Raw genomic sequence first — 22,565 nt, 5'->3', positions numbered from 1 at the left:
TCCAGCCTGGGCAACAAGAGTGAAACTTCGTCTAAAAAAAAAAAAAAAAAAGAAAGAGAGAGAGAGAGAAGAAAAGAAAAGGAAAAAAAAAAAAGAAAAGAAAAAAGAGAAGAAAAGAAAAGAAAAAAGAAAATTCAGGCATCCAAGCAATGAAGCAATTGGCAGGCCAAAGAAATACAGGGTAAGACAGGAACTGGTCTTTTTAGTCAGTCCAAACGATGGTATGTTATACGTTGCATACACACCGTGAATGCAGCATACCTACTTACTTGTCAATGTCTAGAGAAGTCTGGGCAGCTGCCCCACTGTCACTCTTGGTCTTGGCCTCTTTTTGTCTCCGAGTCAATACTTTAAATATAAAAAAATATATATATACACATAGTTAGCTGCCAGTAGACTCTGAATATAAAAGACAAAATGCACAGGAAGAAGCAAAGTTTAAAACCTTATCCCACTGGAAGAAGTACATTGTTTGGGAAGTCTCAATCTTTCTAGCATTGAGAATAGCGATTGTAACATTTACACCAAAATAAATGTTTTGACAATATTCTGTCCGCCACAAGATATTCCACTGTATGCTAAGCCATGGATCTAAAGATCTACTCCACACCAAGAAAAGGTTTTTGTGTACTATCCCAGCTTGCAGCACTCAAGGGAGGGATTTACACTTTCCCAAGCAAAATTCTATCTGGTATGACACACACTCAAGTGAGGTCCTCTATGAAATATAGTAATGATAGCCATCCGAGTGCCTACATGAGCTCCAATCTTTACAAAACTCCGAAAAGTTCTGCAGTGAGAAAACTGTGGCTCAGAACAGTTAATACAACCAGTCTTTCCTCACTACACTAGTACCACCTCCCAATTCTAAAGGGTATAAATGGCTTTAGCCCAAATGATACACAAATACATTGTGTCTCACACCAAAAGACATCTGTTTATAAAATCAGTCTCTTAAAGGATCTTGGAGGTTATTTAAATCAAGTGTTTTCCAGTTCATTCCTTGCATAACAAGAAAAACTACGACAATTTCACTTCAAATTCTGCCTTCTTTCCTCCTAACGCGTGAAATCCCCACAACAGATAATTTAGCAGGGTTATGAGTAACCTAGGTTGTGAAGCATTTATCTAGTCCAGGGGTCAGCAAACTTTATCTGTGGAGACAGAGAGTAAATATTTTAGTCTTGGTAGGACATATGGTCTCTGTCACAACTACTCAACTCTGCACTGTTAGCAGCAAAGCAGTCACAGGCTATACATAAACAAATGAGTATGTTCCAATAAAACTTTATCTACAATAACAGGTATCTGGCTAGATTTGACCCATGGCTGGCCACCGTTTGCCTAACCTTTCTAGATCAATCTCCTACTCATACAAAAATGCCTTCTATAAACATCCCTGACAAGTAATCATATGGTCTTGACTGTATTTTTTTTTTTTTTTTTTTTTTTGAGACGGAGTCTCACTCTTCTTGCTCAGGCTGGAGTGCAATGGCGCGATCTCGGCTCACCGCAACCTCCGCCTCCCGAGTTCAAGTGATTCTTCTGCCTCAGCCTCCTGAGTAGCTGGGATTACAGGCGCGCATCACCACGCCCAGCTAATTTTTTGTATTTTTATTAGAGACGGGGTTTCACAATGTTAGCCAGGCTGGTCTCAAACTCCTGACCTCATGCGATCCACCTGCCTTGGCCTCCCAAAGTGCTGGGATTACAGGCGTGAGCCACCGCGCCCGGCCAACTTGGCTGTATCTTTTCACTGAGGGAAATTCACTTCCCCCTAGGGAAATCCACTCTATTGCAATCTGCCTCAATCTGCATTTACTGGGGACTATATGAATACATTTACCCAGCCTTTCCACAAGTCAGCTCTTTGAACACTTAACAAGCTGCATTACAAAATCTTGGATTTACTTGGTTTTCTGCCTCACTAAAATGCAACCATCATCAAAGGAAGAACTATACCTAGTTACTACGGCTATCCTATTAAGATTTGGATTGACAAACCTTTGAGTGCCTAGGTTAGCTCTAATCCTTATGATGACCCTCCAGATTGGTATTATTACTTTTCCCTGGTCTTAATGGTATGGAAATAAACTAAGAGGAATTGACTTCACCATGCTATCAAAACTACTAAATAGTAAAACCCAGGACAGAATCTAGATCTGATTCCTATACTTACATTTTACCTTCCTAATTAACCTCTTTTAGATATATAATCCAATTTGTCAGTTTTCCTTAATATGTGTAGCACCCCAAACAGAATCCAATATTCAAGAAACAATCCAACTAGTAAAAAGAACAGAAGAACCATGAGCTACCCCATGTGGACTCATATTCTACTGACTCAGTCAAGGCTGTGTTTGCTTTATTGACAATCCTGGTATACTACTGGCTTAAACTGAACTTAAAGGAAATTAAGATCCATCCCCTACCCTCCCAAATTATCTTCAAATAAAATGTTATCACTGGGTGCAGTGGCTCACGCCTGTAATCCCAACACTTTAGGAGGCTGAGGCGGGCAGATCACTTGAGACCAGGAGTTCGAGAACAGCCTGGGAAACAGGGTGAAACCCCCGTCTCTACAAAAAATATAAAAGTTAGCCAGCATGGTGGTGCTTGCCTGTAGTCCCAGCTACTCAGGAAGCTGAGGTGGGAGGATCGCCTGAGCCAGGAGGGTTGAGGCTGCAGTGAGCTGAGATAGCGCCACTGCACTCTAGCCTAGGTGATAGAGCTAGACTGTCTCAAAAAATTACCATACCATACCATACCATACAATGTTACCAAGACAAGTATCTTAATTCTGTACTTTGGTAACTAAGTTGCTGGGTATTTTTTTTTCTCCCCTTAAACACAGGATTTTGTATTTGTCCCTGTTCTTTTCAGCTGAACATTCCTATTTATTGAGATCATCTGCAGTCTTGACTGTCATCTGATGGTATTAGCTCTCTTTCTCAGCTGTGTGTCCTCTGCATATATGACAACCATACTTTCTACATCTTCATCCAAGTCACTAAGGAAAAATGGTTGTAAAGGATATGGCCAAGGACAAAACTGTGACATGTTACCAGAGAAGCCTGTCTTCTCTCTGGTCCAACTTTCCTTTAAATAATTCATCAAGCAAACATTTATTGACAATCTTCAATGTGCAAGTAATTTGGGGAGATACAGGAAATTATGACGCACTGTCCTTACTCTTGAGAGTGCAGTTTACTAATGGAGACAGCATACACACTCAAATAACTACAACCCAAGGTGTAAAGAGATATGCGTAATAAAACAAGATCACACACAAGCAACTAATAATAGTGTTTGCCTCTGGGGAGGATGACAGGAATACTTGAAGACTGGAAGAGGAAGGAGGCATACTTCTCACAGTATACTTTTCTGTAAATCAAATTAAAAATTAGAAGGGGGGAATCAGATTATATAGAGTCAGGCACAGATTAAATGATCTAAGGTTCCTTCCAATGCAGAGATTTTATAAGTAAAATTAAAGTACTGCAGGAGAAAAACATCCAGGACAGAACCAGCCTCAAATCCACCTCCTATTCTATCAACCAGCCCATACTTCTCTCTATCTTACATACAAGGACTTCATGAGAGATTTTTCAAGTGCCTTGCTAAAATCCATTCTTAAAAGGCTGGCACCTCAAAGATTACAGAATCCTTTAGGAGTTCTATTTTTTATTTTTCTTTCTCTACTTGTCCCCCATCTTGACTATCACGTATTTTTCCAAAAGAGATACTTGGAAACCACTCCACAGATAGGGTTGGAAAAAGAATTAATTGATTCTAGTACTGTCCGTATACCACTACTGCATTTAGCACATTTCTGTTCCTATTCATTTATATGTCAGTCTTCCTTCTACACCATGCAACTTTCTGAATTCAGAGACTCTGGGTTTTATTTTGTTTCTTTTTTTTTTTTTTCTCTTCAGCATCCTCAGCAGAGTCTAGGACAGATTAAATGCTAATAAATACTTGCTGAATTAAATTGTATCAATAGATTCTAGGGGAAAAAAGAGCTGTTGTTTTATGAGGACCTACTTTGTGCCAGAGACTTTAGAAATATCTCTATCTTTGCAACAACCCTACAAAGAATATATCATTATTTCTATTTTATAGTAAATAATTTTTTTTTTTTTTTTTGAGACACAGTCTCACTCTATCACCCAGGCTGGAGTGCAGTGGTGTGATATCGGCTCACGGCAACCTCTGCCTCCCAGGTTCAAGCGATTCTCCTGCCTCAGCCCCCCGAGTAGCTGGGATTACAGGCGCCTGCCACCACACCCAGCTAATTTTTGTATTTTTAGTAGAGATGGGGTTTCACCATCTTGGGCAGGCTGGTCTTGAACTCCTGACCTTGTGATCCACCCACCTCGGCCTCCCAAAGTGCTGGGATTATAGGCGTGAGCCATTGCGCCTGACTGTAAATGAAATATTAAGTAACCTGATCAAGGTCACAAAGCAAAAAAAAAAAAAAAAAAGTACAAGGAATGCAATACAAATCTAACTTTACAGAAGCATATGTTCTTCTACAAGAGCAGGCTGCCTCTCCTGGAAAATAAGAAGCTAAAGAATGGGAAGAGAAAAAGTGGTAAGTGGTAAATGAGTGGGCAGGTAGAAGAGAATTTGAAGGGAGAGACTTGATATTGATAGATGGTTAGGACTATACAGTAATTCTATTAAATGTTATGATCACAATGGACTGGACTGGGGCTTGCCGCTGTTTTTCCTTTGAAACCTACTGCCCCTACAAAAGAGCGGAGAAATGTATGTAGGTTGCTCTGAAGGAGTACTTGTGGTTTATGAGGGTTGAGATAGCTATTTAAACTAGCTGCAGGCAGAGAATTCATTACGAAACATATATCCAAAAATCAAACTGCCGATGACAGCAGCCACAGATTTCAAAAAAGAACAATGGGGTCTGAGTACAACTACCAGGGAAAGGTAGAAGAGAACAGGCATCACTGAAAGCTGAGAGAGATGACAATAAACATATGACCATTACTTCAGCTGCTTATATTCCACTGCATGGGAACTGCTTTAAGGAGTTGTACTTAGAACTGTGGCTTGGCACTGTTAAGATACAAATAATCAGTATTGCCTTGTGGTGAAGGGCACTCACTGGCTTTAGAGTTGGACAGTAGGTGTCCAGGTGGGGCCTCTACTAGCTGTGTGGCCTTAGGCAAGTTCTGTAACCTGAGTAACAATTTCCTTACCTGTTGAATGAGATAACTGCATTTAACCTTAATGGGTTTTGGTAACAATCATATCAGATACTGTAAGAGTATCCAGCCCACAGAAAGCACTCAGTAAACATTAGTTTTATTCATTTACTATTTGTTTATATAATTTTCATTATTCTTCTTCCAGATTTATTTCTTAGCCTTATCCAAAGACTTAAACTCATCCGTGGAACCAGTGACCACTAGCTAGCCTACAATTTGGGTTAGATCTTAGTCTTAAGTGGTTTCCATACTAAATTTTACAAATAAAATGGACAAGTAAATAGCCTAGGCATTATAGAACAATTATCAATACTATATAAACATCAACACATTTGTTTCCAAAATTCAAAGAAGAGGAGCAATCAAAAATAAAAAACATATGGCCTAGTACTATAAATTGTAAAGACAATGATTCCTTGAGGAGACCAGAAATTATATACACAAAGAAGGGAGTTTTGACAGAATGACAAGTGGTTGAAGTCTTCTCAGTTTGTCTCCCTCAACCTCAAAACCAGCTCAGTAGAAAATAATGGGAAGCCACAGAGTTGTGTCTTTTCCTGCTAAGATCACCCCTCTTTCAGCCTAGCACTTCTTCAGTGGGATATAAGGAAAAGAAGGGAAGACGAGCTCCACCTGCACACAGTGAGGCAGCCATGCTGCCTGCCTCCCTACAACCAATGACCTCAGAGACTAGTCTCAATTAAAGGCTATTATTAGAACAAATTATTGGCTGGGTAAGGTGGCTCACGCCTGTAATCCCAGCACTTTGGGAGGCCAAGGCAGGCGGATCACTTGGGGTCAGGAGTTCCAGACCAGCCTGGCCAACACGACAAAACGCTGTCTCTACTGAAAATAGACAATTTAGCCGGGCTTGGTGGTGAGTGCCTGTAATCCCAGCTTCTTGGGAGGTTGAGGCAGGAGAACTGCTTGAACCCGGGAGATGGAGGTTGCAGTGAGCCGAGATTACACCACCGCACTCCAGCCTGGGCGACAGAATGAGACTCTGTCTCAAACAAAACAAAAACAAAAACAAAATTATCTATCAGTCTCTGAGACGTGGCTACTTAAATTTAAATCTTAATTAGAATTAAATATAATTTAAAATTGGGCCAGGTGCGGTGGCTCACGCCTATAATCCCAGCAGTTCGGGAGGCTGAGGTGGGTGGATCACCTGAGGTCAGGAGTTCGTGACCAGCCTGACCAATGTGGTGAAACCCCGTCTCTAGTAAAAATACAAAATTAGCTGGGTATGGTGGCACACGCCTATAATCTCAGCTACTTGGGGGGCTGAGGCAGGAGAATCGCTTGAACCTGGAAGGCAGAGGTAGTAGTAAGCTGAGATCATGTCATTGCACTCCAGTCTGGGCAACAAGAGCAAAACTCTGTCTCAAAAAATAATAAAAAAATTGAATTCCTCAGTCCCATGAGCCACATTTCAAACGCTCAATAGCCACATGTGGCTACCATATTTGACAGCACAGACATAGAACATTTCTATCATTGCACAAGTTCCCATTGGATAGTGCTGTTCTTTCAAGAGATTAACCAGGACCAATCCTATTATGCCTCAATTCTGTTTACCTTGAGCACCAACAGAAATCCAAGCCTTCTCTGGCATACCTCTTCAACTGGATTCTCATCCCCATTTGACACCATTCTTGGTGATTTCAATATCTACATATTAGACTGAACCATATGAAGCTGCAGTTTTTGTAACTTCAACCCAAGATATGATCCATCCAGTACTCCAGCCTCTCAGTTCCCTGATCTCTTGTTTATTAATTCCTATGGCTCCTACCATCTCAGCCTTTCTCCAGCGGGGTTCCAAGAGAGGAGTAAGCCTAATGCCCTAAGGCACCCACCAAATGTTATAAATCAATTTCTGTCCCCTGCATCTAAAATGGTACCAGCTATGTTATCACAACTGGGAGAAGTAAGCAAACAATCAATTCATTTTCTGACTTCTATGGTTCCAATGAAGAACTCTAGCTGAGCCTATCATTAATGATGAGCTCAATTTCAGGTGTCCATTCTCTGATCACCATCACCTATCTTTCCCAACTCACCCTCTTTAATTTTCTTACACCAATCACCCTTCAGCCCCACTAGGACATCTAATCCTGTACTATCATCTTTTCACTGTCTATTACCCTGTCGTATCCTCACATTCCTTCTTGCCTTAGTTTACATAGTTATCATATTAACACTCCCCTTGAATATTCCCTCAACTTCTTTCTACTGTACTTACTTGCACAATCCAACTTTGGTTAAATACAGCCCTCCTACTTATTACGTGTCTCTATCTGCCGAATGTGACAGGAACAAAAACACATACAACAGTGCTGACTGGGCTCACTTTTCATTTAAGATCAAAATCTTAAGTGGTCCCTCACTACTGCCTAGCAATCTTGACATATTTTCCTAGTCGGTTCATTCTTCCATCCTCCCAGGTACTATTTCACATCTTCTCTGCTATTCCCAAACCTCTAATATCCATTCTGATTTCTGTATCACTATTCTTTTTTATTTAAATATAACTTTACTGAGATATATTCATGTACCATATAATCCACCCATTTAAGGTCTATGATTCAATGGCAAGTACTTGGGAGGCTGAGGTGGGAGGATTGCTTGAGCTGGAGAGGCAGAGGTTGCAGCGAGCCAAGATTCCACTACTGCACTCCAGCCTGGGCAACAGAAAGAGAGTTCTTTATATATTCTGGATACTAAACCCTTAACATACATATGATTTGCAAATATTTTCTCCTATTCTGTAGGTTGTCTTTTCACTTTCTTGATAGTGTCCTTTGATGCACAGAAGTTTTAAATTTTGATAAAGTCCAATCTTTTTTTTTTCTTTTGTTGTTTGTGCTTGTGGTATTATATCTAGGAATCCACTGCCAAATCTAAGGTTGTGAAGTTTTATCCCTAAGATAGTTCCCCTGACTCGCTGAGAAAAGGTCTCAACTATGTTGCCCAGGTGGGACTCTAAGGATCCTCCTGCCTCAGCCTCCCAAGTAGATGGGACTTACCAATGTGTACCACTGTAGCTGCCTATAAAAGCTTTATGACTTACATTTAAGTCTTTGATCTATTTTCATACGCAGTATAAACAAGTGGTCCAACTTCATGGTTTTGCAAGTGGATATTCAGTTGTCCCAGCACTACATATCGAGAAGACTGCATTTGTTTTCCCCCACTGAATTGTCTTGACATTCTTGTCAAAAATCAATTGCCCACAAATGTATGGTTTTACTTCTGGACCCTCAATTCTATTCCACTGAACTGTAATGCCTATCTTTATGCCTTAATTAGTAAGTTGTAAAATTGGAAAGTATGAACCCTTAACTTCGTTCTTTTTCAAGACTGTTCTATTCTGTGTCTCTTGTATTTTGGTATGAATTTTGGGACCAACTTGTCAATTTATACAAAAAAGTTAGCTGGGATTTTTGTGGGGTTTTCTTGTTTGTTTTTTTGAGGCGGAGTTTCGCTCTTGTTGCCCAGGCTGGAGTGCAATGATGCGACCTTGGCACGCCACAACCTCCGCCTCCTGGGTTCAAGTGATTCTCCTGCCTCAGCCTCCTGAGTAGCTGGGATTACAGGCATGCATCATCATGCCTGGCTAATTTTTTTTTTGTATTTTTAGTAGAGATGGGGTTTCTCCACATTGGTACGGCTGGTCTCGAACGGCTGGTCTCGAACTCCTGACCTCAGGTGATCCGCCCACCTCAGCCTCCCAAAGTGCTGGGATTACAGGTGTGAGCCACCATGCCCAGCCTAGCTGGGATTTTGAGAAGGATTTGAAATCTGTAGATCAACTTGGTGAATACTGCCATCTTAACAACATTAAGTATTCTAAACCATGAACATGAAATACCATTCCATTTATTCAGGTCTTATTTAATTTCTTTCAACAATGTTTTATAATTCTCAGAGAAGTTTTTTATTTCTTTTGTCAAACATATTCCTAAGTATTTTATTATTTTTGATACTACATTAAATGTAACTGTTTTCTTAAATCCATTTTCAGATTGTTCACTGCTAGTGTACAAAAATACAGTTCATTTTCTATATTGACCTTGTATCCTGCAAACTTGCTAAACTCGTTTATTAGTTCTAAAGGCTTGTTTTATTTCAGTGGATTCTCTAGGATTTTCTATTTAAAAGATGTCATCTGATAGAGTAGTTTACTTCTTCCTTTCCAACCTGAATGGCTTTTATTTCATTTCTTTCCTAACTGTCCTGGCTAGAACCTCCTTTACCATGTTGAATGGAAGTGGCAAGAATGAACACCCTTGTCTTGTTTCTGATTTTGGGGAAAGCTTTCAGTCTTCCACCATTAAGTATGATATTAGCTGTGAGTTTTTCATAGATGCCCTCTATCAGGCTGAGGAAGTTCCTGTCTATTCCTAGTTTGCTGAGTATTTTATTGTGATGAAGAAGTATTGAATTCTCTCAAATGCTTTTTCTGTGTCCATTTAGATATCGTGTGGTTTTTGTCCTTTGTTCTATGATATAGTATATTAACTGATTTTCTAATGTTAAACCAACCTTTCAGACTTTGATGAGAAAAAAGTAGTACTTGAGAGAACTTCTACACTCTTCCACCACCAAAAGTATTAGTCTATCTGCATCTGTACCCATATCCTCTGCCTTCCCTCCTATTGCACAGAATGAATTGCCCACATGGCTATCTAAGGCTAACTTTTCCACTTGACCCTGAATCTGAACGCTTCTTGCTTAATTAAGGATTCCCCTCCTGCCGTCATCTCTCCTGAAACATCAATTTTTCCCTCTTTTTTTAGATCATTCCATCAGCATACAAATATGCAGCAATATTTCCCATAAGGTTATTTCTAGACTTGTATATCCTACTGTCTGCTCAACATCTTCATTTGGTTATTCACTGGGCATCTTAAAATTATGTACAAAACCAAATTCTTAATTTTTTCCTCCAAACCTGTTCCTGCCCCAGTGTTCCCGCTCTCAAACAACGAAGTCATCATTAACCCAGTTGCTTGGGGCAAAACCTTGATTTCACCTTAGTCTTTCTTGTTCTCTCACACTCCAACAAATCCTGTAGGTTCAATCTTCAAAACGTTCCCAAATCTGACAACTTCTTTACCTCACAGCTACCTCTATGGTCAAAGCAAACATCAGATCTTCCCTGGAATAATGCAACAGCCATTCCCCTCCACCCCTGCTTAGTCTCCTCAATTCCATTTTTGCCCCTATCCCTCTATAGATTATTTTCCACATTGTAGCCAGAGTTAGATTACATCATTCCCTCGTTCTCAACCCCTCTATGGCTTTTCATCATATTTAGAATAAAGTACAAAAACCTCACCTCACATGATCTGACCACTGTTTACTTCTTCTCTCCTTTCCCCCTGTCGCTCAATCTAATTCAGTCATTGTGTCTTTCCTGCAGCTCTAAGAAACATGCCAAACACACTCTTGCTTTAGGGCCTTTATATTTACTCCCTGACCTAGAATGACTCTATTCAAATATCACCTCAAGAAGTCTCCCTTGATCTTTCCCTTTAATCGAGCCCCCTTTTTCCTCTGTTCTAGTCATTCTCCATCCCCTCTTCTTGCCTTGTTTTTCTTAAATTGTATTTATTATCTGTTTCCCTCACAAAAAGGTAAGCTTTATAAGAACACTGACTTCTCTTGTGTTTAGTACTGTACCCTCAGCTTGCAGAACAGTATCTGCGTTATAGTTGCTGCTAAATAAATACCAATTGGGTTGTCAGTAAAGAAGTACAAGTAATAGTTAAACACAACACAGTGATCTTGTGAATTACTCAGAGGGGCTTTCTAAGTTGAGTACCCTACAATTGGTTTAGCCAGAAACCTGAGTTAAGATTGCCTTCTCTCATCTTGACCAGTCACCAGGTTTGCTTCTCTCACCAAAAGATTCTCAAGTCTGTCCACTTCTACTAACACTGCTTTAACGTCTGTCTCTCTGCTTTTAGTCTCCTCCAAATTATGGTTAATATTTCAGTATACTGTATTTTCTTTCAGTCTTTATTTTGAATCCTTACATAATACTTCATCTTGTTTTTGAACATTGGGTTAAGTTGTTCATTGTTATAAATAATGCTTTGATAAACCATCTTTGTCTATACAATTTCATCTAAATTCTGATGATGTTTTTAGAGTAGATTTTCAAACTTTAATTCATGGGTCAGAAGATATGAATTACTTTTAAGTTCTACATATATATTATCAAATTGCTTAAACAACAATTTCAGCTGTTAAAGAAAAAGATTAAGCTATAAATATTATAGACAAGTACTAGTAGGAAATAGATCAGTAAAAGTGCACCTCTTAAGAGAACAGGCTTATCTCTAAGCTTGAAAGAAAATTGCTACATTTTGAGTAGGAAGGGGACCTCTGTGGCTTTTTTGCAGCAAAGAAGGCAGTTTGGCATTGCAGTACTGTCTTTGGAGTCTAACTGCCTTTGAATCCTATGCCCAGAGCAGGTATTTATAGGCTTAAAGCCTCTAAGCCTTTGTTTGCTCATCTGTAAATGGACCCAGCAATGCTTATCTTTTTAGGGTTGTAAAGATTTCTATTTAGGAACTACCAACATAATCACGTAAGATGTTTGAGTTAGAAGCTATGTCTATTAGAGTAAGATCAAGTCTAGTACCTGAGAGAACAAGAGATTGTCAGAATGGATAAAAGCATGATCCAACGGTATGCTGTCTACAGCAGACACATTTTAAAAATAAAAACAGTTAAAAGTAAACGAATGGAAAAAGATGTATCACGCAAACAGCAGGAATAAGACTGAAATGACTAGAACCATATCTAGTAGTTCTATCAGATAAAATACACTTCAAGAAATAATTAGCTGGGCGTCATGGCACATGCTTGTAATCCCAGCTACTTGGAAGGCTGAGGTACAAGAATCCCTTGAACCTGGGAGGCACAGGCTGCAGTGAGCTGAGACGGTGCCACTGCACTCCAGCCTGGGCAACACAGTGAGACTCTGTATCAAAAGCAAAAAATAAAAATAAAGAAAAGAAGGCCGGGCAAGGTGGCTCACACCTGTAATCCCAGCACTTTGGGAGGCTGAGGCGGGCAGATCACTTGAGGTCAGCAGTTTGAGACCAGCCTGGCCAACTTGGTAAAACTCTGTCTCTACTAAAAATATGAAAATTAGCAGGCCATGGTGGCGGGTGCCTATAATCCCAGCTACTCAGGAGGCTGAGGCAAGAGAATCGCTTGAACCCAGGAGACAGAGGTTGCAGTGAGCCGAGATTGTGCCACTGCACTCCAGCCTGGGCAACAGAGCAAGACTCTGTCTCAAAAAAAAAAAAATATATATATATATATATATACATACATATATATATACATATATATACATACATATATATATACATATATATATACACACACACACACACACTATCAGAGATAAAACTGGAAATTACATAGTATATGTACATGTTGGCTCAATAATTTATATGAAACCGTGAAAGACTAGAATATCTACCACAATCTGGCCGGGCACGGTGGCTCACGCCTGTAATCCCAGCACTCTGGGAGGCCGAGGCAGGCAGATCACCTGAGTTCAGGAATTCAAGACCAGCCAGGCCAACATGGTGAAACCCCATCTCTACTAAAAATACAAAAATGAGCCAGGCGTGGTGGCAGGTGCCTGTAATCCCAGCTATTCAGGAAGCTGAGGCAGAAGAATCGCTTGAACCTGGGAGACGAAGGTTGCAGTGAGCCAAGATCGTGCCACTGCACTCCAGCCTGGGGGACAAGAGTGAGAATTCGTCTCAAAAAAAAAAAAAGAATATCTACCACAATCTTGAAAAAGAACAAATGAGAAATTATGCTACCTGACTTTAAGACTCGCTATGAAGCTACTATAATCAAGACACTTGTACTGGCATAAGAACAAACAGATCAATTAAATAAAAAAGAGAAGCCAGACATAAACTCTCACTTATACAGTAAGTTGATTTTCAAAGCCACCAAAGCAACCCATTGAGAAAAAGAAGTCTTTTAAATGAACTGAGTTAGAAAAACTAGATTATCTATATAGAAGAAATAAACCTCATCCCCTAACTCACACCATACACAAAAATCAATTCAAGATGTACCATACACCTAAATAGAAAATAATAACCATAAAGGAAAAAATTGAAAATCAGACCATCTTAAATCTTCTTCACAGCAAGATACCATTAAGAAAATGAATAGACAGCCAGGCACAGTGGCTCACATCTGTAATCCCAGCACTTTGGGAGGCTGAGACGGGCAGATCACGAGGTCAGGAGATCAAGACCATCCTGGCCAACATGGTGAAACCCCAACTCTACTAAAAATACAAAAACTAGCTGGGTGCACACCTGTAGTCCCAGCTACTCAGGAGGCTGAGGCAGGAGAATCGCTTGAACCTGAGAGGCAGAGGCTGCAATGAGCTGAGATCGCACCACTGCACTCTAGCCTGGACGACAGAGCAAGACTTTGCCTCAAAAAAAAAAAAGAAAAAAAGAAAAGAAAAGAAAGAAAAAGAAAAAGAAAATGAATAGGCAAGCACACGCTAGAAAATATTTGTAGAACATATATTTGACAAACAACTGGTATTCAGGACATACAAAGAACTCCTATCTCAATAATAAAAAGCCACATAATCCAATTTTAAAATGGACAAAACATTTGAACACTTTACAGAAGATACAAAATTAGACAACAATCATGTGAAAAAAAGTGCTCAACATCATTAGCCATAAGGGAATGCAATTAGAATCATTAAATGACTACCAGAGTGGCTAAAATTAAGGGGGCAAAACAATATCAAATGGTAGCAAAGATGTAAAACAAGTAAAATAACTAGAATGTGCATAAACTGCTAGTGGGAATTAAAATGGTACAACTACTTTGGAAAAAGGTTTGGCAGTTTCTTTATAATCTAGCAATTCCATTCCTAGCTATTTATTCAAAAGATGTGAAATCTTATGCTCACTATACAACCTGTACAAGAATGTTCACAGTAGCTTTCTTTATAATAGTGAAAAATACACCAAGAGAAGAACTGTATAAAGAAACTGGTATATTCATATGCTAGAACACTACTCAGTAATAAAAAGGAATATAACATGGATCAATCTCAAAAACACTATGCTGAGAGAAAGATTACACAAAAATATACTGGTATGATTCTACTAATATCAAATTGTAGAATATCATATAAGCAGAATTTTACAGAAATACACAGTGGTTGCGTTTAGGGGGAGGGGTGAAGAAGAGATATGAGGGAATCTTCCAGGGTGATATTAATGCTCCGTGTCTTGATAGGTATATGCATATGCCCAGACTCTGCAAATTTACACTTAATATTTGTGCATTTCACACAAATATTGGAACTTGAAGTTCATGATTTGCATGCTTAAGTATTTCAGGGAAAATGAACCAATATTTGCAACTTACTTTGCAAAACATCAAAAACATAACATGGATTAAAGGATGGCTAGAGAGATACATAGATTTGTAATAAAACATAGTAAGATATTAATGGAATCTAAGTAGTAAGATTCTTCTAACTTTGTTGTGTATTCAAAATTTTCATAATAAAATAACGGGGGGAAAAAGACTGGGGAAACCCTCTAAATTAAAGATGAATAAAGAGATATGACTAGATGCAATGTATTATGCTTAATTGGATCCTTTACCCCAAAAAAAGAGATACAAAGGATACTACTGGAACAACTGAGGAAATGTGAATGTGGATTGTATACTAGATAATAGTATTGGCATTAATGTTAAATTTCTTGAGTATAATAATGGTGTTATAATTTTGTAGGAGAATGATCTTGTTCTTAAGAGATACACACTGATCAAGCTCAGTGGCTCAATTCCAGCACTTGGGGAGGCCAAGAGAGAAGGATCTCTTGAGGTCAAGAGTCTGAGACCAGTTTGGGCAACATAGCAAGACCCCCATCACTACAAAATTAAAATTAAAATTAAAATTAGCTGGGTGTGGTGGTGAGTGCTTGTAGTCCTAGCTACTAGGAAGGCTGAGGTGGGAGGACTGCTGGAGCCCAGGAGTTCAAGGTTACAGTAAGCTATGATCATTCCAGTGCACTTCAGCCTGGGTGACAAAGCAAGACCCTGTCTCAAACAACAACAACAACAACAACAACAACAACAACAACAACAAGAGATGCATACTAATTAAAGTATGTAGAGGTAAAGTGTCATGATTTATGCAACTAACTCTCAAATGGCCAGGGAAAAGTCCATATATGTAAAAATATACATATGAGAAAGAAAAAGAAGAGAAATAGGAGGGATAAAGAAAGTACACTATTTTTGTATCTCGTACTTCTGAAATTTGAAATTTTCAAAATAGAGAGGAAAAAAAGAATAGGCCCTGAAATAAACAGGTCTAAGTCTCAATTCCCACACTACCAATTACTAGCTTAATAATTTTGAGCAAGTTACTTCTCCCTAAGATGACAAAGCCTAACCTGTAAGGTTCCTGCAAAGATCAGGTAAAATAAGAGTTAAGTGCATAAGTGCATAGTGACTTGCACAAAATAGTAGTAATAGCAGTCACTGTTATTACAAAGACCAGTAGTGGTCAGGTATGGTTGGCTTATGCTTATAATCCCAACACTTTGGGAGGCCAAAGCAGGAAAATCACTTGAGCCCAGGAGTTCAAGAACAGCCTGGGCAACATAATAAGACACCATTTCTTTAAAAAAGAAAAAAAAAAAAAAGACCAGTAATGTGTCACAGACCCATGAATTTCCTTATTTTTTTTGGAGATGGAGTCTCACTCTGTTGCCCAGGCTGGAGTGCAATGATGCAATCTCAGCTCACTGCAACCTCCACCTCCTGGGTTCAAGCAATTCTCCTGCCTCAGCCTCCAGAGTAGCTGAGATTACAGGTGTGCAGCACCACGCCTGGCTATTTTTTGTATTTTTAGTAGAGATGGTGTTTCACCACGTTGGCCAGGCTGGCTTCGAACTCCTGACCTCAAGTGATTCACCCACCTCAACCTCCCAAAGTGCTGGGATTACAGACGTGAGCCACCACCACGCCCAGCCAAATTTCAATTAAAAAAAAAAGAAAGAATCCTATTTTCAAATAAAATTTCACATGAAACCTGATATGTAAAATACATAAATGATGAGGTGAGTGGTAAAGTTGGAGTGTTACCAATATTCATTCTGCCCTTCCCACACCTTTACAGAACCCTAGTTACCTACAGAGGACATTCTGAAAAACCAGTTCTCAGCCAGGTGTGGCCTGTTTCAAAAAAAAAAAAAAAAAAAAAAAACAAACCAGTTCTCTAGAACAGGGACTGGCAAACCATGGGATGGCCAGCCAGCTTTTTTTTTTTTTTTTTTTTTTTTTTTTTTGAGACAGAGTTTCGCTCTTGTCGCCCAGGCTGGAGTGAAATGGTGCAATCTTGGCTCACTGCAACCTCTGACTCCTGGGTTCACGTGATTCTCCTGCCTCAGCCTCCCGAGTAGCTGGGATTACAGGCAGGCGCCACCATGCCCGGCTGATTTTTAGTAGAGATCGGGTTTCACCATGTTGGCCAGGCTGGTCTCGAACTCTTGACCTCAAGTCATCTGTCCACCTCAGCCTCTGAAAGTGCTAGGATTATAGGCTTGAGCTACCGCGCTCAGCCTAGCTTTTTTTTATAAATAAACTTTTACTGCAACACAGCCGCCTGATTCATTTACAAATTGTCTATGGCTGCTTTAGTGCTTTAACAGCAGAGTTGAGTAGCAGTGACAAAGACTTGAGTAGTTGCGACAGAGACCAAACAGCCTGCAAAGCCTAAAATATTTACTATCTGTTCCTTTCAGAAAAAGTTTGCTAGACTTTACTTTTAAGAGTACATTTTCTGAGGGCCTACCTGCACAATACTATGTGAGATACTACGGAGGGAATAAAAAGGACTATGACACAGTAACTGTTAACAACATTAAGTTTATGTGTAATTCATGAATGATTCAGTCTTTAAAAAGAACTTCCTGAGGTTTGAAACTTCTGTAAATTAAAAGAGCCCGAGATATCAGCAACAAAAGCTTTTTGCAATGTGTAAAACTTGTTTGGATCCTGTTTTCAACAAACCAACTGTAAACAAAAAAATAATTATTGGACTCAAGGAGAGTTGAACAAACCAGATACTTGGTGGTATTAAAAATTATCGGCTGAGCGCAGTGGCCCACGCCTGTAATCCCAGCACTTTGGGAGGCTGAGGCAGGCGGATCACTAGGTCAGGAGATCGAGACCATCCTGGCTAACATGGTGAAACCACATCTCTACTAAAAATACAAAAAATTAGCTGGGCGTGGTGGTGGGCACCTGTAGTCCCAGCTACTCGGGAGGCTGAGGCAGGAGAATGGTGTGAACCCGGGAGGTGGAGCTTGCAGTGAGCGGAGAGCGCGCCACTGCACTCCAACCTGGGCAACAGAGTGAGACTACGTCTTTAAAAAAAAAAAGAAAAAACTATTAATTGGCCGGGCGCGGTGGCTTACACCTGTAATCCCAGCACTTTTGGAGGCCAAGGCGGGTAGATTACGAGGTCAGGAGTTCTAGACCAGCCTGGCCAATATGGTGAAACCCCATCTCTACTAATAATACAAAAAAATTAGCCAGGGGTGGTGGCACGCACCTGTAGTCCCAGCTACTCGGGAGGCTGAGGCAGGACAATCGCTTGAACCCAGGAGGCAGAGGTTGCAGTGAGCCGAGATCACGCCACTGCATTCCAGCCTGGGTAACAAAACGAGACTCCATCTCGAAAAATATATATATATATATCATTAATTGACTGGGTGCGGTGGCTCGTGCCTGTAATCCCAGCACTTTGGGAGGCTGAGGTGGGAGGATCATGAGGTCAGGAGATCGAGACCATCCTGGCTAACATGGTGAAACCCTGTCTCTACTAAAAACACAAAAAATTAGCCAGGCATGGTGGCCGGCGCCTGTAGTCCCAGCTACTTGGGAGGCTGAGGCAGGAGAATGGTATGAATCCGGGAGGTGGAGCTTGCAGTGAGCCGAGATCACACAACTGCACTCCAGCCTGGGCGACAGAGCGAGACTCCATCTCCAAAACAAAACAAAACAAAAAAAATTATCATTAATTCTTTAGGTATAGTGACAGTATTATGGTTTTTTTTTATTTTCTAAAAAAAGAGATCTTTCAGCAATTCACAGTAAAATTATAAAATGATATCTGGGGCCGGGCACGGTGGCTTATGCCTGTAATCCCAGCACTTTGGGAGGCCAAGGCAGGTGGATCACAAGGTCAGGAGATCGAGACTATCCTGGCTAACACGGTGAAACCCCATCTCTACTAAAAAAAAATACAAAAAAATTAGCCAGGCGTGGTGGCGGGCGCCTGTAGTCCCAGCTACTTGGGAGGCTGAGGCAGGAGAATGGCGTGAACTCCGGAGGCAGAGGTTGCAGTGAGCCGAGATCGTGCCACTGCACTCCAGCCTGGGCGAGAGAGTGAGACTCCGTCTCCAAAAAAAAAAAATGTTATCTGAGATATAATCTGAAATAATCCAGGATAGGGGTTATGGATAGACTAAATATGAAACAACAGTGGCCACGAGTTGATGAATGACTAGGTAGAATATAGGGGTTCAGGGTACTACTATCCTCTCAATTTTTAAGTTTGAAATTTTTGGTAATTAAAAGTAAAACACACACACACAAAGTCCTTTTGCAAGACAAATACCAAAGATAAACTAGCCACTGTCTTTTGAAGAAGTGGTATGAAAATCAGGTGACAAAGATAAGGATCTAGGAAAAAACCACAAGAGCCCTCCTTCTAAAGAATCATCAATGGCAGTCAAATCACACTGGATATTGTCATCAGAGCCTAAATAAAGATAATAGTAAATAAGTTTCATATGGAGAAAAGACTGAATTTATCCGAACTTCACTAGTAAATGTTTACCAAGGTTCTTCTGAAAATGTAATGGATGACAGTGGTGCATAAAAGAAACATACAATTCTTTAAAAGGTTTTATAATGTAATATGTACAAAAGAATATATATGTGAACCCATTACCCAACTTAAGAACTAGAATATTGCCAAAACTGATTAGCCAACTGTATGCTTCTTCCGGATTCCAACTCTCTGCCTCCACCCCATCCCCCATGCCAGAGGTGGCCTTTATTCTCAAAATTATATTACCTTTACTTTCTTTTTATACAAACACACAGTTTTACCACAAATTCTTAAACAATATATTGACCACCATATTGGATTTAGTATCCTGAAACTTAACTTTTTCAAAAAAATCTGAACATTCACGGAAGATTGTATAGAGCACAGAGTACTAGCTTTTGAGTTAAACTTGGTGTGCCCCAGCTCTTGTCACTTTCTAGGTATGTGATCTTGGGGAAATTATTTCCCTGTCAAGTTCAGCTTCCTCTTTTACAAGTGAAATAACACCTGTTTCAAAAGACTGTTATGAGGATTAAAACAATATACAAAAAGCACTGTTACTGGTATACAGCAGGTGCTCATAAATGGTAGCTAATGTTGCTTAATGTTAAGCATGGCTTATAAAGACGGGGCAAATTAAATCCTTTTACTTAACAGAAAATATTATCTTGTTATCAAGCATTTCCTTTATATAAGGCCGTTAGAAAACTCCTTAGTAAGAGATCAGTCTATGCATGGTCAATCTCCACAGCTACCACTAGAAAGAAGAATGTTCATCTGATCTTTTTTTGACTTTGCACTCACAGGTTTACAGAGGCAACTATGTCACATGGACGCTGTTCACCAGGAAACAGTCTAATCCATCAAACCATTTATTCTAGGTAATTGAAAAGCTGACAAGGTCAATTCTGATGAGATGAAGATTCATGTTTGCACTCAGAGGTAAAAGACTATAGCATTCTGCTTTCCTGAAACCGACTGAGGCTTCCACGGTCTTCTCAAACATTCCCCTGTGTGTCCCAGCTCTACACATGGAAGGCAGAAAGAACACAGTAATGAATGCTAGCTCTGGGCCTTGGCTCTGCTGCTTACTGCCCGACAATGCAAGTACTAAAGTTCTCTAATATTAGTTTCATCATCAGTAAAATGGAAATAACAAAAACTTATCCTTATATTAATAGATAATTATAGTCCTGATTGTGGCTCTAAGATAGTTCTAATGGAGATCACTGATCTAATATTAATTCCTTGAACTTTTATCCTTCTCGAAATGCTCTAGATGCCTGAATTTAAAAGTGTGACTAGATCACGAAGTGAAGAACTTCTCTAAAATGGTTTTTGCTGTTAATATTCCTTTAACACATAATGCTTTGGGTATTAACTCAGGTGTTAAAAAGAGCTATTTTATTTTTCAAGGAAGGAATAAGCACATCTGGCAGAAGAAAACTGCTAAGAGAAATCCTGGGGCGGGGGGCTCCTTAGCATGAAAGTACAATGAATAGGGATAACTGAAGTGAAGGCAAAGTCAATATTAAGAGAGGAACAAGATGGGAAGAGTAAAAGCACTGAGAATTCATGCAGACCTACACTGCAGTCAGGCTGCCATTTCATATGCCACATCATACAGCAACTTTATCAATGCAACCTAGTGGAGCTGACATGAGGAAATGTTCCACAGAAAAGTTGAACAAAAGTTGTTAGAAGACAATTCAAGGCCGGGTGCGGTGGCTCACGCCTGTAATCCCAGCACTTCAGGAGGCCGAGGCAGGTGGATCACGAAGTCAGGAGTTCAAGACCAGCCTGGCCAAGATAGCGAAACCCCGCCTCTACTAAAAATACAGGCGTGGTGGCACCTGCCTGTAATCCCAGCTACTTGGGAGGCTGAGGGAGAGACTGCTTAAACCGAGGAGGCAGAGGTTGCAGTGAGCCGAGATCGTGCCACTGCACTCCAGCCTGGGCGACAGAGCGAGAATCCATCTCAAAAAAAAAAAAAAAGAAGAAGACAACTGAGACCACGGGGGTTGCAGAGAGGAGCTCCTACGTTACTAATCCCAGAGGAGTAAAATGCATGCAGTGTAACATAAAGTCTGGGGTGGAAACACTGGTCTACAAGTTCATCCAGTAGCTAAGAGTATGTGTATGTCAGTACTGTGGAAATTCAAATAAGATAATGTCCTCTCCAGAAAACACTGAACAGTTCTAGGGTGAAGCCGACTAAAGAAGAATCTACTTTATAGCTGATAAGACCTAGTGCCCAGGCTCTGTTCCAAAACATCCTTTCTTAAATGTCTGTGCGTTTTGTTTTATAAGCTGCTCCTGTCACTTTGGTTTCCTCTGTCAAAAAATATTCCCACAACAAGGAAAAAGAATTAAGTACATTTTGTATTATTTGTGAAAGTTAAAAACTATAAGCAATGTCATGAATATAAATAATTTCAAACGGCATGTTAGATGACATTTATGATGTAATACTGGGGGAGCGGCAAATATAAAAACAGAGGACAGGCCGGGCGCGGTGGCTCACGCTTGTAATCCCAGCACTTTGGGAGGCCGAGGCGGGTGGATCACGAGGTCAGGAGATCGAGACCACGGTGAAACCCCGTCTCTACTAAAAATACAAAAAAATTAGCCGGGCGTGGTGGCGGGCGCCTGTAGTCCCAGCTACTCGGAGAGGCTGAGGCAGGAGAATGGCGTGAACCCGGGAGATGGAGCTTGCAGTGAGCCGAGATTGCGCCACTGCACTCCAGCCTGGGCGACAGAGCGAGACTCCGTCTCAAAAAAAAAAAAAAAAAAAAAAAAAAACAGAGGACAGATATAGATAGATAGATAGATAGATAGATAGACAGATAGACAGACAGACAGACAGACAGACAGACAGACAGACAGACAATCAGCAGAATCCCAGATATGTATCAGCCGAATCCTAATACTGGGAGGGAAAGTGCTTGCTCTTGCAACCTACCAGAAAGAATAAATATAGCAAAATATATGTATTTCACTCGTTGGTTTCATTTCTATTACTTTTCTATTCAGTGGAAGAAGGTACGTTTTTAAATTCCCAGTTGCTCTGGAGATACAACCCAGTTCCTTTAAACGTAACACTTTGGGCATCCAGCCCCTGCTGACCCCCGGTGACCAGGCCCCACCTCCTCTTCATTCTGTCTCTAGCTTCTTCATCCAGTCAGCAATAGCAATGAATTCTTTTTTTTTTTTTTTTTTTTTTTTTTTACAGGAATGGAACACCATGGAGGCAATGGATTCTTTATCCTTTCTACTTGCTGCCCACCCACCCTCTTAATTCTACATGGATTTGAATACTCTTTTCCCTACATCAGTGCCACTTCTGTTCACACCGATTAGATCTTTCTGCAGGATCAGCACTGCTGCTA

The 22,565-nt window shown here is 40.2% G+C and overlaps 1 protein-coding gene across 5 annotated transcripts in view; it reads right to left on the bottom strand.

Moving 5' to 3' along the window:
• UIMC1 (ubiquitin interaction motif containing 1) overlaps window positions 1-22,565 on the bottom strand; it is a 103,586-nt gene that overhangs the window by 6,000 nt on the left and 75,021 nt on the right. For all 5 annotated transcript variants that reach the window (XM_030808469.1, XM_030808465.1, XM_030808466.1 and 2 more), the window contains one exon: window positions 270-348. In XM_030808469.1, coding sequence (XP_030664329.1) covers window positions 270-348 — 79 coding nt within the window. The remainder of the gene's footprint in view (window positions 1-269; window positions 349-22,565) is intronic.

Source organism: Nomascus leucogenys, unplaced genomic scaffold, assembly GCF_006542625.1.
Source record: "Nomascus leucogenys isolate Asia unplaced genomic scaffold, Asia_NLE_v1 Super-Scaffold_3019, whole genome shotgun sequence".
In the NCBI taxonomy this organism is placed as follows: Eukaryota; Metazoa; Chordata; class Mammalia; order Primates; family Hylobatidae; genus Nomascus; species Nomascus leucogenys.
This window is presented reverse-complemented; position numbering and strand designations above follow the sequence as displayed.